The 16,413-nt window shown below is 43.5% G+C and overlaps 1 protein-coding gene across 1 annotated transcript in view; it reads right to left on the reverse strand.

Moving 5' to 3' along the window:
* The window catches only part of LOC139382470 (spectrin beta chain, non-erythrocytic 4-like), a 68,161-nt gene that overhangs the window by 51,392 nt on the left and 356 nt on the right, over nucleotides 1-16,413 (reverse strand). The window contains exons 2-8 of the mRNA XM_071126537.1: nucleotides 6,200-6,373; nucleotides 5,451-5,602; nucleotides 4,816-4,989; nucleotides 1,083-1,174; nucleotides 810-890; nucleotides 602-717; nucleotides 257-369 (exon numbers count right to left, since the gene is read on the reverse strand). Coding sequence (XP_070982638.1) covers nucleotides 257-369; nucleotides 602-717; nucleotides 810-890; nucleotides 1,083-1,174; nucleotides 4,816-4,989; nucleotides 5,451-5,602; nucleotides 6,200-6,350 — 879 coding nt within the window. The 5' untranslated portion in view covers nucleotides 6,351-6,373. The remainder of the gene's footprint in view (nucleotides 1-256; nucleotides 370-601; nucleotides 718-809; nucleotides 891-1,082; nucleotides 1,175-4,815; nucleotides 4,990-5,450; nucleotides 5,603-6,199; nucleotides 6,374-16,413) is intronic.

Below are 16,413 nucleotides of genomic sequence, written 5' to 3' on the forward strand. Positions count from 1 at the left end.
ATGGCTAGAAACAAATAACTTTCTTCTGAAACGCGTCAGTCTATTCTTGTTCTGAGAAATTAAGGATATTCCATGGGAAAAATTGCCAAGAAACCGAAGAGCTCGTACAAAGCGATGTACTACTTCCTTCACAGAACAGCGCAAACTGGCTTTAACCAGAATAGAAAGAGAAGTAGGAGGCCCCGGTGCACAACTGAGCAAGAGGACAAGTACATTAGAGTGTCGAGTTTGAGAAAGTGTGTCAGCATCCTCCTACCTTTCCCACTCTCTTGCCCTCTACTCGAAGGGCTTTCATCTTGGAGAAGTAATGGTAGTAGGACACAACATAGGTTATTATCGACTTCTCATCTGGGTTCTCTGTATTCACATCTGCAGAGTCAAACAGGAAGGACAGCAATACACAAACACTTACAGCACACATTTACAATATAACATAATCACACCTTGACATGAAATCATTTCAGTAGTTTAAAATATAAACTATGGTCACTGTCGCTGAAAGTCTGTGAAGGTTTGTAAGTCTGAGATATATGTTACCAAATGTCCATGAACTGTTGACGAGGTTGTCTAGTTGCTATTTCAATTCTCTGTGCGGTCTTACCTTCAGGGTCCAGGAGTTTGGTGAGCCCCAGGTTCTGCTCAGCTATGTTGAAGGCTTGCTGGAGGTTGTGTGTGGCATTTGACCGGATCAGCTTATGGAATTCAATCAAATCAGGCCTGTAGTAGTAGGTCATTTAGTTCACTTTCTATATGGTCACATAAATACATGTTTTAAAACATAAAGACTTGATTGCTTAGCCAATGCTGACCTGTGTCGGTGAATGAGAGCGTTGAAGGCGAGACCATCTCTCCAGCAGGTGGTGAAGTTCTGGATGTGGACCTCAGAGTACCTGTGGGACGGTTGACACAGAACACACTCACAACTATTGGTCCAATAGATATATGCTATCCAACTAAATACATTGCATGTATCAAGAGTAGTAAAACAACTGTCAGCATCCTTAAAGACATGTATGGAAAGTGGAAACTGTTCACAAAGTTTGACGTTCAATTTTGGCTTTTGGTTAAATGAAGACATTCACCCAGCAGTTTTCATCTGGCACCAGAGGAGCAGGGCATCCTTTGCCGACCGCGTCTCCCTGTTGTCGTCACACTCAATCTTAATCACCTGGATCTGTGCGCACAGGGAGAGAGACCAGACGACAAACAACCTTGGTCAAGGAAACCAGTCTCAAAACTGTCCTCAGTTCAGTAAGATCACCAGGTTACTATGAAGTTGAGAAGAAAACAGTTAGGAAACACGGCCATGTTGTTGATCAGTTTTAAACACACTGAACACAAAACCCGGTTCCATTCAACAGCCAAACCAGGAGTGTATTCATTACACCGATTCTGTTGTTAACAGTTTGGGCTGTTTCAAAACGCTTTGCAACAGAAACCGTTGACTTTAAACGGAAAACGTTTTGCCACGAAAACAAGAGTTTCTAATGGACATATTCAAGGAGGTTCCTCCCTCCCCATTCCGTTACATTTGCTCTGTTCGGTTCTTAAATAGTAAACGGTTTCTGTTGCAAGACGTAATGAATACACCGCAATAGTCACACAACTGCATTGCATGTCTCGTCACAAACTCGCACACAGACGTGTGCCTGTCATGTTGGGAGGAAGGCCACAGAATCATGACAACACGGTGACATGATACATATTAATGGGAGGGTTGACACCCTAGTATCTGCTAGACCACCCATGTCAACAAACCCATGTCAACAAATCGCACCTCATCCACAAGCAGACACGCTCACTCACACTGGAATGCAACTGGAGGCTTATAGGACTGCATGTATTCTACTCTACTCTACTGCATGTATACACGGTTTAGTCTCCACCTACAGGGAATATGTTATATGTGATTAAATTATGGTAGGATAACACTACTAATTACAAGGAGAACAACTGAACAACTATAGTTCAAATGAACTGCTGCCTAAAACCAAACTGACTTTTCACAAGAGCCAATGAGGACATTCCATCTCTAAAATGTACCTTATCTGCTCATACCTCAGATCAGGCAGATTTGAAATAGCCTTGATCGCAGTGCACGTCCTCCAACAGTAAACAAGATGCTTGAGAGAAACAAACCGTCTGGCCGTGACAGAGAGGAATACACCACGCATGTCACAATTAGGTAGCATGAACACAACGACACTGAGTGAAGCAACAAGAAAGGATCGTCAAGTTACTAAATGTAATGGAGGTGTCAAGTGTTTATTAGTCTTAAAATCGGCTCCTGGAGATCATTTACCTCCTGGAGGCCTCTATTCCTCCTTTCCTTTCCTCTCTTTCCCCCCTTTCTCTCGCTGTGTCTGCTGCCTGCTGCAGTGGCTAGGCCTTGCCTGCTGACTGGGCAAAGTCACCTGGAACAGTCCAAGGGTAGGGGAGGGGTGGAAGGAGAGGGAGAGAGAAAGGAAGAGAGAGAAAGAAAGAGAGAGGGAAACAGAAAGGGAGGAGAGACGTAGTAAACTAAAAGAGGAGTGTGAGGAGAGAGGGATGAGACAACCACAAATGGTTGCAGAATCGGTGACAGAGAAGGAAGGAGGAGTGGCAGAGAGAGAAGGGGGGGGAAGGTGGGGGAGGAGAATAGGTGCTGACTGCATCTTGCCCTGCCCGGAGCCCCACCCCTTGCTCCCTAAAGCACAAATCAGTTTCCAATAACGCGCTCCTCCTCTTTCACTGCATGCTAAATTTAAGAGGCCATCGACTCACTGGCTCCACAGTCGGTGCAGTGGAATGGGATGCCGGCCAAAAGTGCCCCAGCTAACCTGTAATCCCCGTTAGACGGTAGAGCGATAAGCTATGCCATGCTAGCCTCTCCTCCTGACTCCATAGGCACCACTAGCCTGCGTCCCTGAATCATATTTACAGAGTGACGCTGATTTGAACAACGCAAGACATGCGTTTATGCTGAGACCACCACTGTCCTGAAGGCGACAACAAAAGCCAAACGATTTTGTGCTACTTACATGCCTGTCACTTGTCTGTGGTATCGCGTCCTGTGAGGCCTTGTGCCCATTGTATGCGTATGTCTCTGAGGCGGATGTCAGACAGTATGTCCTTGTTTGAGATCCAACTACGATCAGGACCAGAGTGACATTGCTAGTAACGTCACACAGTGATGATGCGGCATGTTTCAAGGCTTCTCCATACAGTCTTTTGGCCAGTGTAAAAATCAGTCAGATTTCTGCCCTTACTCTCTTAAATTGAGACAGTGCTGAAACCAGCATGCCTGTTGTGTCAAAACCATGACAATAATATACACAGAATGTTGGCCTACTTCTGTTTACCGCTGGGACACAAGAAGTAGATACCTTTATCCAACAGTGCTAAATCTGTCTTAGCTCAAAGACTGATGAAAAAGAGTGACAAAAAGTAGGATAAGACTTTGTTCTTGTGCTTGAAGGTGCATTACAACCTCATCTCCAGGCTATTGTGAACAGCGCATATAAGCCTGGGCTATCAACGATTCAAAGTCGGCGTGAGTGCAGCGTTTCCCAAATTAGGGGTCGCACCTGATTTTAAAATGGGTTCGCGAGAGAAACTCTGATTTGAAGAAAAAAAAAAGAAAAGTGCTTGGTTCATAGAACCGATAGCTGCCAGATGCGGTTGCAGTAAACAAAGCGGTTTGTGTTTTCTTCGTACAAATGTGGCTGTATCTTTTGAACTGTTTAATCCCACAAGCCGCGCAGGACTCATTAGAACAGAGTGGACAAGACCAGGCACTAATGCAATGAGGATGTTCTTTTCTACACAGAAGATCATACACAATTATTGCCTGATGATCTTCTGAACTTCCCAATGCCTTTCTGAGGGTTTTCAGTCACTTCAAACCATACTTCCTTCAGAAATACTGTCAAAAGTACTGTCAGACTGATTTGTAATAGACTATCATAGCCCATATTATAAAAAGCAAACATTCATTCCAGGGACTGGATTCAATCCAGGGACTGCAGTGACGCCTCTTGCACTGAGATGCAGTGCCTTAGACCACTGTGCCACTTGGAGCCCCTACATGGTGGGGTCACACATTTTTTTTAAATATCAAAATGGGGTCACGGGCCAAATCCATTTTGGGGACCACTGCCTTAGTAGGAGTGCCCATAGAATTCTATGGGAGTGACCTACCGAGTAAAGTACTTGTCATCATTTAATTTTAGCAAATCACACAACTGCGAGGCATGGGGAGGGTTAGAGGGAAGGTGATGTGGGAGACTAAGCTAATGCCTATGCGCCGGAAGTTTCTCCCAGTCATTCTGTATTGGCTAAAGAAGGCCAAGTTTGATGCGTTGATCCACCAGACTCTTCCTGACTATTTGGGCGGAAGTGTCTGGAGACTAAATTAGATGTATTAGAACTGCAGCAGATTGGCTCTGGTGTCATGCACCAGTCGGAAACAGGAGTTTGTAGAAACAACGATGCACACCCACGTAAGCTTCATCATCCACATGCTGACTGAGTTCAAAAGTACCCCACGGGGGACAAAGACGGAATAGAGCTACACAGCACGAGAACATACCATCCCCAACATGAGACACACAGAGGCCTGCAGGAACTGGAAGCCAAAAATACCTCAGAAGAGGTTAAGCTAGCAGCAGGTCTTAAGCACAATCCCAACAGGGGACAGGAACGTCCCAACAGGGGACAGGAACGTCCCCACAGGAGTTGGCTGCATTTAAAAAATGTCAATCCAAAATACAACCACAACAGAAGCCACGGAGACAAACAACACCATGCACCAGGACGGGTGGGCTAGGTCACTACCTGGAAGCGAAGGATGACGGTCCAGATGAGGCCAAGGGTGAGACGGTGGTTGCCGTCGACGATGTCGTGAGAGCCGACGTTCTCCAGGTGGACCCTCTGCTCCTTGAGGAACTGCAGGGCCTTGTCCACGTTCTCCAGGCAGTGGATACGCATGCGACCCCGCGTGGGCCTCGGCTAGGGGAGGGAGGGATGGGGGAGGGAATGAGGGAGGGAGGGAAGGGTGAGAGGACAGCAAGGTAAGGAGATAGAGGGAACAAGAGTGGAATGGGGAGAGGGTAATGGTTGATTGGTCAAAGCAATCTGCAGGGGAAATATAGACTTTGATCTCAATGCCTTTATATTAAGCCAATACTATTCTCATTAAAAACACAATGGCAAAGAAAGCGTGCAAATGCTGTACACCCATCCAATTGTCAAACCCCATTATGCTGACTACTATTCTCATACGATTACACATGACATATAGCTGCAGTGCTGACAACATTCATGAAACATTTAGACGTGAATGAATAATATTTGGTACAAAAATAACTACAACGCAGAGCTCTTTGTTGAATAGTTTTGCGCTTGTTCTCCTAGCATCTGCTGACTGAAAGGTAGACTGTGGTTGGGAACCAGAGAATGGGTTGACCAACCAGCATCTCCCCAGACAGGACCTCCAGCAGCCTGGTGAGCATGTAGCCGTCCCGGAGGTCGTTATAGAGGTCAGCGATTCGACAGGACACTCTTGCCAGGTGGGAGTTCACCCACTTAGTGAAGGTCTTCTTCTGGACAGCATCTCTCTCTTCTGCAGGAGAGATGAGATAAACACAGGGCTTACAGACGTAGGATCTTAATTTGAGCCAGTTTGCTACAGCGGGAAAATAATCCTGCAGCAACAGGAAATGTGAATTATTATGTGGAATTGAATGGACATTTTTGTAGGGGTCTGACATTTTAAAGTTGAAATTATAAACTTTTTTGAAACCTGGAATACACTACAAGCTTTGCAGGAAAATGCTCAGCAACACAAGAGTGAAGATCCTACATTTGTAGTTCATCAGGATAGAGCTCTGATCAGTGATGTAGTGACCAAACCTCACATCTGAGTTATTTCCCAGTCACTACTTGTCCACTCAGAGTCCGAGTCCAAGTCCGAGTCACCGCTGGCCCGGTCCGAGTCCTGGACTCAAGTACTATAGCACTGGCTCTGATATATCAACCATACCCCCTTGTCAGTAGCCCCTGTTAGATAGAACATGAATCAAGTCCTTCTATAACTTTGAACCTCCATCAGGTACACAGGGAGGTCTATAAAGCTTGTGTCTTTTGTGAGTGATGGAGCTGTGACTGAGACAGGTGAAGGTGCTGTTGTTCCTCTAGTCCAGTATCTCTATCCACCCACCTGCCAAGGCCTTGATGCGGGAACACTCAAACAGCTTGGAGCTGGTGACCTCAGTTTCCCAGTGTCCCGAGCTGCCGGCCAGACGGGTGTTGTTGTTGTTGAGCTGGCGTTGGGCCTCCGCGTTGTCCAGGTCTGTGGAGGCATTGGCCATTGCGCCTGTTTCCCTGAGCGACCCTACAGACACACGGAGGGAGAGTTAGGTAGAGTACAGTACATTTAGGATGTGGATCACATGCACCCTTTATCACCCCCATAGAAACAAATTATACTGTACATATAAATACATAATCTCGAACACCATGCAGGAAATCTGAATCACAACAACTGTGTTTAAGGGCAAAGCGCATGCATGTTTTGATAGAGCTCCAGTCCACACCATATATTTAGTAATCCAGGGGTGGGGCTATGAACAGTCATAGATATCTATGATTTCCAAAGCACAAATCACACATTGAATCAAACCCATTTGCTAATGTTAATGATAATTCCTCATTCACCTCTCGTCCGTTTACTTATCAAAAACATTTGTGATTCTTATGAATAATGGATCATTCAGACTCATTTGCATCACATACATACATAGAGGGAGTTTGGCACAGTCTTCTTCTCTGATCGTGTCTCGTAAAAAATAACTTTATTGAAACAACTGGCTCCTATTGTGTCTCTTTCACGTCAGGCGAGATGAGATCAGAGCAGTGCCGTCAGTAAACAGTACGATACATCAACCAGAGAGCTGCTGCGCTTATCCTCCAATCCCTCTGGCTCTTTGTCGTGTTACAGTCACGTAAGTGTGAATATGGACATGTAAAAGTGTCAGTGTGCGGGGAATCTGTGAGGGGGAAAAAAAATGTACTTTCTTTGCAATGGGAGACTGAGCGAGGTGGAACTCTTTTCTGTTACAACACCAGCTGTGGTCCTCGAGGCACCTCACAAAGCACAAAGATTTCAAAAGCAGTCAAGACGTGAAAGGCAAGAGTAAACACTGAAGTACATGCTCAGCACTCTTAAAAGGTTGAAATATTCTAGTCTGGTTGGAAATCCAATTTTCAGAGGATTATGGAATTAAGGTCATCATTCAATATGAAGCTGGTGAATATGAAGTCTGTGTTACTGAAACTGTAAGGCTTGGGATCACCGCAGCGTGTGAATTATACAGTAACATTCGGGGGTCTCTATTTATTTCACAGGACTTCCTATTTTATGGGCCTAATATGACCTATAGCCGGGCACATTTTGGACTTCTAACCCCTTTTAAACATTGTGTGTTTGAAAGGTCTGTGTGATTAAAAGGTCTGTGTGATTAACGCGCTGAGCTAGAGTGGTCTTTTATATTTAAAAAAATGTCTGTAGTTTCCGAATAGTTTGAGCTATCTATGAAAAGTTGAGACTCTCACGAACATGGACATGTAACATGTTGTGCTCTACGGCGCTCACGAGCGACACAAAAGTCGTTCGAAGGGTAAGGGGTTCTTCTACATAGAAGATCATTGGAAATCCCAGGACATGGCGTCTATAATACTGTAATGAGCTCACATAGTTGCTGTCAAACTCTACACATTTGTCACTGACTAGCTGGATATGTATTTCCCAGTCAGCAAACCATTTCTGTACGTACAGTATTCATATAAATTCATTTGATCAGGTTTTTGCTTTGGCAGACCTTTTTTTTAAATGACATTCAGTAAAAGTCATGAATGCAACTGTTTATTTCAAATTGTTTTGTGTTCTATTTGTAGCCCTGGTTATCTGGAAAATAATATGGTAAAACACTTAATTGTGAGGCTGAACATAAGGGCTCGACATGCAGATAAATAAAACCGATCAATGAAAAGCCAATGTTTCCTGGGATCTCAGGACTGATAGGGTTTACGGTAAATATGGTAAACGTGTATTAGCTTTTAAAGGGGGCATGAACACAACCAGTAATGTTTTCATCTGATTGTCAAACAAATCTCTCCAGAAAGTAAGCTACCTGCGCATGTTGGTCCACTGAAAAATTATTCCAGCATCCAAACAGCGTCCTCTGTACTCACCATTTAATGAATGGAACGAGACATCTGTTACAAAACATTTGCCGATTGTCATTATTAGGCCTACACTCGTCTAGCCTGAATTAAAGACCCTGTGCTGTCTTTTAATTGTATTTTTCAATCCTCAATCATTTATTTCCCTGGGCCTCCTTCGGCCACTGAAATGTTCAGTCTGACTGTGTGGGCGTGGGCATGCAAATTTGAATATATTGACATACTGTCCTGAGCTGGAATTGGACCCTGAAAGCGACAAACTTCCACAGGAGTGTTAGGCTACTTTGTTTTGTCATGAAAACAAAAAGGCATACATCACACATGTTAATTTGCCATATCATTGTTGTACTGTTTTCAATAGGTCACCAGAAGATGCAGCACCAGAACATCCTGTTTGCGTGGTGGGCTCTGGTACAGTAATTCACAACACCTAACACCTCAAATCCCTACACCAGAGAAGAATTCCCAGGCAACAAACCAGGTGCTCCAGTAGCGCTCTGTCTGTGACCTTCTCACTTCCTACTTCCTGTCAGAGAGAAGCAGAGGTCCTTTGAGGAGCTATAGAAACCAATGCAGAAATGTCACGAACTGCCCTTTATTTAAGATGTATGGAAATGCAGAATTATTTTAGGGATCTCTTGCTAAATATTCCAAGTGAACATATGTGTCTTCCTGAAAATCCCCCTCGAGCTTAAGTACACTATCAAATGAACACATCTTGACAATCATCAAAGTGAAGCAGCTGATAGTTGATAATGTTGCAAGTTCGTTAGCGAGAGCTCAAGACACACAGAGAGAGAGGGAACAACCTTTTATTTATTTTCATATTTACCACTGTAGCAGGACAAAACTGCATTTAAAAAAATGCTTTCCCAACTGTAATTCTCACACTGGCTGAGGGTCATGATCCATTGGAGTGTAATTATATATATATATATCGCAAATGTTGTTGTACACAGCCATTCACAACCATCCAATACATCAAGAAATAAAGGTTATAGGGCGACGCACAATTGGTCTAGCGTCGTCCGGGTTAGGAAGGGTTTGGCAGGTAGGGATAGCCTTGTCTCATCGCGCACTAGCGACTCCTGTGGCGGGCCGGGCGCAGTGCATGCTGACCTGGTCACTAGGTGTACGGTGTTTCCTCCGACACATTGGTGCAGCTGGATTCCGGATTGGATGTGCGCTGTGTTAAGAAGCAGTGCGGCTTGGTTGGGTTGTGTTTCGGAGGAAGCATGACTCTCGACCTTCGTCTCTCCCCAGCCCGTACGGGAGTTGTAGCGATGAGACAAGACAGTAACTACTAACAATTGGATACCACGTAATTGGGAGAAAAGAGGAAAAAAAAAAGTTACATTTTTTTTCAAGAAATAAAGGTTGAGTCAGAAAGAAATTGCATTAAATATTGGACACCTAAGAGCCATATGAGACATACAAAAGAAAATGTCAAAAAAGCCTCACAGACATGTATACAGTGCCTTGCGAAAGTATTCGGCCCCCTTGAACTTTGCGACCTTTTGCCACATTTCAGGCTTCAAACATAAAGATATAAAACTGTATTTTTTTGTGAAGAATCAACAACAAGTGGGACACAATCATGAAGTGGAACGACATTTATTGGATATTTAAAACTTTTTTAACAAATCAAAAACTGAAAAATTGGGCGTGCAAAATTATTCAGCCCCTTTACTTTCAGTGCAGCAAACTCTCTCCAGAAGTTCAGTGAGGATCTCTGAATGATCCAATGTTGACCTAAATGACTAATGATGATAAATACAATCCACCTGTGTGTAATCAAGTCTCCGTATATATGCACCTGCACTGTGATGGTCTCAGAGGTCCGTTAAAAGCGCAGAGAGCATCATGAAGAACAAGGAACACACCAGGCAGGTCCGAGATACTGTTGTGAAGAAGTTTAAAGCCGGATTTGGATACAAAAAGATTTCCCAAGCTTTAAACATCCCAAGGAGCACTGTGCAAGCGATAATATTGAAATGGAAGGAGTATCAGACCACTGCAAATCTACCAAGACCTGGCCGTCGCTCTAAACTTTCAGCTCATACAAGGAGAAGACTGATCAGAGATGCAGCCAAGAGGCCCATGATCACTCTGGATGAACTGCAGAGATCTACAGCTGAGGTGGGAGACTCTGTCCATTGGACAACAATCAGTCGTATATTGCACAAATCTGGCCTTTATGGAAGAGTGGCAAGAAGAAAGCCATTTCTTAAAGATATCCATAAAAAGTGTTGTTTAAAGTTTGCCACAAGCCACCTGGGAGACACACCAAACATGTGGAAGAAGGTGCTCTGGTCAGATGAAACCAAAATTGAACTTTTTGGCAACAACGCAAAACGTTATGTTTGGCATAAAAGCAACACAGCTGAACACACCATCCCCACTGTCAAACATGGTGGTGGCAGCATCATGGTTTGGGCCTGCTTTTCTTCAGCAGGGACAGGGAAGATGGTTAAAATTGATGGGAAGATGGATGGAGCCAAATACAGGACCATTCTGGAAGAAAACCTGATGGAGTCTGCAAAAGACCTGAGACTGGGACGGAGATTTGTCTTCCAACAAGACAATGATCCAAAACATAAAGCAAAATCTACAATGGAATGGTTCAAAAATAAACATATCCAGGTGTTAGAATGGCCAAGTCAAAGTCCAGACCTGAATCCAATCGAGAATCTGTGGAAAGAACTGAAAACTGCTGTTCACAAATGCTCTCCATCCAACCTCACTGAGCTCGAGCTGTTTTGCAAGGAGGAATGGGAAAAAAATTCAGTCTCTCGATGTGCAAAACTGATAGAGACATACCCCAAGCGACTTACAGCTGTAATCGCAGCAAAAGGTGGCGCTACAAAGTATTAACTTAAGGGGGCTGAATAATTTTGCACGCCCAATTTTTCAGTTTTTGATTAGTTAAAAATGTTTGAAATATCCAATAAATGTCGTTCCACTTCATGATTGTGTCCCACTTGTTGTTGATTCTTCACAAAAAAATACAGTTTTATATCTTTATGTTTGAAGCCTGAGGTCGCAAAGTTCAAGGGGGCCGAATACTTTCGCAATGCACTGTACTTACTGAACAACATCACCTTTATACAGAAAGACCCCACATGTCACAAAAATTAACACACTACCCACTTCCTTTTCAAGGGACCGCACGCACATTATAATTCCATGGTCATGTACTGTATAGTGAAGGATGTAAACACTGACAGAAGGCCACCATACAGCCACAATGGTCGCCAATGCATTAAGGCTCCATCCAAACTGTCACACTGTCATATATGTCAAACGTATTGGCCTGTGCTGTCGACAGACCTAGGTCGCTCCGGCAGGCCTTTTCTAGACCCACCACCTGGGGTCCCTCTAATAAGACAGTATTTTAGCTTAAGGATCCCACTAACTGACGTGATGTGGTTCTTCCTAGTAAACAAACACACCTGTCAGTGTCTCAGCGTACCAGAGGCCCCTCTCACATATCCAAGACGCTCCGCATGGAAACAAAAACACTGTTGCTCTCCAGCAATAACCCAGCCCACATATGCTTCTGCAGCTATCGGGACAATTCACTGACGAATCTCATCTATCCGGGGTGCATGACTGTTTCCACCATCAACAACAGCAGCCTACATAGCCTACATCTAGCTGGGTAACAGCTAGCGTGGTGATCAGGCTAGCCCTCAACAGAGAATCCAATGGTGATCAGACTAAAATGAAGCAATAACAGATTCTGGCAAACAAGGGACGACACAGTGTTCCATACATGTCCATGACACCTCCACAAGAGACACGACAAGGCAACATGCCTAAGCCATTTGATCCCTCTGGTGCTGGGAAAAGGTCAGAGACAGTCGACTGCACCTTTGACAACACAATCACCATGCTATAACCACTGAACTTTAGTAAACACTGAGTCCTTCATGTTTCTTGCTACAACTTGGGCATGGTACAGGGCAGGAGAAGCCATGCTGTGGCCACAATTCAGACCACAAAAGTCTGAACATACATTCAGGATTCTCTTAGTGGGTTAGTCTGGCCCTGATCATTTTCTGTGTCGTTGTGTTCTGCTGCTTCTGTTCTTTACAGACCGCCTCATCCCTTTGTAGCTAAAATCAATTGTAGATACTGTAATATTCTATAGTGACATATACACAATTCAGATCGGCCATCTTTGTTTTCGCCAGTTTGTTTCTGGCTCTTGTTCAGCATTCTCCTCCAAAGCACTCAACATTATTATTGCTCTTTGGCTACACCATGTCACCCGGCTACAATTATAAATCTCCAGCCAGCCGGCATGGCGTAAGACTCAAGCTGTATCCTCCCACCCATCCCCTTTTCCCACTGCCCCAAACATGCTTCTGGAAAGGAGGTCTCTGGTACAGTAATTCACAACACCCAACACCTCAATCTCCTCACCAGAGAATTCCCAGGCAACAAGCCAGGTGCTCCAGTAGTGCGCTGTCTGTGACCTTCTCACTTCCTACTTCCTGTCAGAGAGAAGCAAAGGTCATTTGAGGAGCTGTGAAAACCATTGTAGAAATGTCACAAACTGCCCTTTATTTAAGATGTATGTAAATGCAGAATTATTTTAGGGATCTCTTTCTGCTGCATTAAATCTGATTGGGTTTATTCTATCCCGAGTAGCCCCACCTTGCAAAAATATGTCATTGGTCTTGATTACATTTGTGTCCTCTTTGCAAACATTGATACTGTAAAAGGTACAGAACATTTTAAAACCTAAATGTATCATAGTAGTGTTGCTAAATATTGTGAACATATTTCTCTTCCTGAATATCCCCCTCCAGTACACGATCAAATAAACACATCTTGACAATCATCAAAGTGAAGCAGGTCGGTTTTGTTGTCAATAATTTCAGCTCCAGGAATAGATACGCGAGTGACACCCTGACCCCAAGCTCTCTTCACTGTGTGAGGAGTAAGTGAGCTAAAGAAACTAAGCCACTATGGAAAGGAGATGATAGAAGAGGAGAAGAGAGGGAGAAGTTCCTGTGAGTGTAACCGATGTGAAATGGCTAGCTAGTTAGCGGTGGTGCGCGGCTTTTGTGGAGCGATGGGTAATGATGCTTCGTGGGTGACTGTTGTTGATGTGTGCAGAGGGTCCCTGGTTCGAGCCCGGGTAGGGGCGAGGGGACGGACTAAAGTTATACTGTTACATTGGTGCCGTGACCCGGATCACTGGTTGCTGCGGAAAAGGAGGAGGTCAAAAGGGGGGTGAGTGTAACGGATGTGAAATGGCTAGCTAGTTAACGGTGGTGCGCGCTAATAGTGTTTCAATCAGTGACATCACTCGCTTTGAGACCTTGAAGTAGTGGTTCCCCTTGCTCTGCAAGGGCTACGGCTTTTGTGGAGCGATGGGTAACGATGCTTCGTGGGTGACTATTGTTGATGTGTGCAGAGGAGCCCGGCGAGGGGAAGGACTAAAGTTATACTGTTACATGAGGATAGACAGATGCCACACCACATTACACACCACAGAATTGAGGACCTTTAATTCTGTCCCCCTCAGGCTGGGGACTGGTCTTACTGGTTCCCCCTGCTTTTTCATTCTGCTTGTCATCAATCTTTTACACAGCTTTGTGTATCAGAGGACATTTTTATTACTTTGACCTTTACTTTCCACACGATATTGCGGTCAATTGTCGCACAATGGAGAACACTGGGAGTATTGGCTATAGGTCATTTTCTGAAGGCACACTTCTGTAGTATCAGTAGAGAGCCAGGCCTTTTATTGTGTTTAAATGTAAAGACAATAGGTTATCTACTGTGTTCAAGGGACAGAAGACCCAGAACACACAAAAAACAAAACACCAGTTCCGTAAGCCCTTTATCTGAAACAACTTCACTTTAGCCTATCAGATGTTATACTGCATCACATTTCCAGAAGTAGGCCAATTGGCTATATCAATGGCGTGTATCACTGTCTCACCACAGGGAAATGTAGCCTTCCAGTAGTGTCAGTTTGGATGGCTAGCATAGGCCTACTAGAACAGTAGGCCTTGTTAAAACCTCTCTGGGATAGGCGGGACGCCAATAGCCAGGGAAAATGCAGAGCGCCAAATTCAAATAAAATACTATAAAAATCTAACTTTTATTAAATCACACATGTAAGATACCAAATTAAAGCTACACTCGTTGTGAATCCAGCCAATATGTCAGATTTCAAAAAAGCTTTTTGGCGAAAGCATAAGATGCCATTATTTGATGATAGCACAACAGTAAACAATGAGAGAGAAGCATATTTCAACTCTGCAGGCACGACACAAAACGCAGAAATAAGATATAAATCATGCCTTACCTTTGACAAGCTTCTTTTTTTGGCACTCCAATGTGTCCCATAAACATCACAAATGGTCCTTTTGTTCAATTAATTCTGTCCATATATATCCAAAATGTCCATTTATTTGGCACGTTTGATCCATAAAAACACTGGTTACAACTTAACCAACGTCACTACAAAATATCTCAAAAGTTACCTGTAAACTTTGCCAAAACATTTCAAACTACTTTTGTAATACAACTATAGGTATTTTTAAACGTAAATAATCGATCAAATTGAAGACTGGATAATCTGTGTTCAATACAGGAAGACAACACACTTTCTGCTTTCTGGTCTTGCGCAACTATCAAACAGTACACATGACCTGACACTTGTTCAAGATGTCCGTACTTCTTCATTACACAAAGGAATAACCTCAACCAATTTCTAAAGACTGGTGACATCCAGTGGGAGCGGTAGGAACTGCAAACAAGTCTCTTAGAAATCTGGTTTCCCAATGAAATCGCATTGAATAGACAGTGACCTCAAAAAAAAAAACTGAATGGTTTGTCCTCGGGGTTTTGCCTGATACATAAGTTCTGTTATACTCACAGACATGATTCAAACAGTTTTAGAAACTTCAGAGTGTTTTCTATCCAAATCCACTAATAATATGCATATCTTATATTCTGGGGATGAGTAGCAGGAAGTTGAATTTGGGCACGCTATTTATCCAAAAGTGAAAATGCTGCCCCCTATCCCGAATAAGTTTTAATTAACTTATTATTATTTTCAAAGTCAACATTGGCCTATAAGACTGGATGTCAAAATATGCTAATATTAAACCATAAATTCTCATTTGCATTCAGAATAAATTAGTTATTGACATCCCTTTTGCCTTTGCACACAAATGTTGCTGAAGTTTCTGAATTTGACATTTTTGCGTCCCGTGACAGATCCGTACAACGGACAGCCCGTAGTAGCGTGACGTCACAGTACGCCACTGCAACTGATCGCTCTAGTCAAGTCACAATTTAAACAGCTGTGTGTGACCAACTGTGACAACACTGACATCCGTAGAACAGGCTACGCCCAGCCCTACGGTCGACAAAAAAATATATATAGTTCAGTGAACAGAATTTAGGAATGATCCACACAAACGCTCTGCACATTAGATAAATATTTCTAATTTCAAAGATGCATGATTAGGCTATCAATAATAGTGCCTGGTGGTGACTATCCATGGTGATGTTGAGGTGGGCTACTACAGTGTCGACGCAATTGTCTGTGCATGCCTATGTGTAAGAAGGCAGGGCAAAAGAGAATATCAATGACAGATATTTTGTTATGGAATATGCGTGGAAAGGTACAAATGTTGTCGGGCTGCTTAACTCCCTATTGTGTAATCGTTTTTAACCTTAAAATGATACATACGACGTGCATCCCTACCACCGCCGTCTCGTTGGTCCATTCCGAACGTAGGCTATGATCACAGTCCCCTGCACCATCCCATATCAAGTGCATGGTGCGTTTCTTTGGATTAACACTTTTTTAAGCAAGAAAGTGGCTACATTAAGATGACATCGTCTATGCTATAATTGTCATATAGCTAATCTGCTGCTGGATCAAATAGCTTTTACATTTGAACTACTTTTAATGTAGTTGCGGTCCAATAACGTAGTGTGGGCTCCGTATGGCTGTAGACTACTATATGTACAAGCATGTTATTTGGTGCTCCCTTAGGCTACTGCTTTCAAGAATATGGCTTCATTGTGAGATGCAATTAATGTTCTAAAAGTGTCATGCAAATGTAATACATTTATGTGCGTTTAATGATCAGGAACATGCGCGGACCAATTCTAAATAATTAAACATTGTATAAGGCCTATCCTAACCGGTCC

This window comes from Oncorhynchus clarkii, chromosome 24 (genome assembly GCF_045791955.1).
Source record: "Oncorhynchus clarkii lewisi isolate Uvic-CL-2024 chromosome 24, UVic_Ocla_1.0, whole genome shotgun sequence".
NCBI classification, from domain to species: domain Eukaryota; kingdom Metazoa; phylum Chordata; class Actinopteri; order Salmoniformes; family Salmonidae; genus Oncorhynchus; species Oncorhynchus clarkii.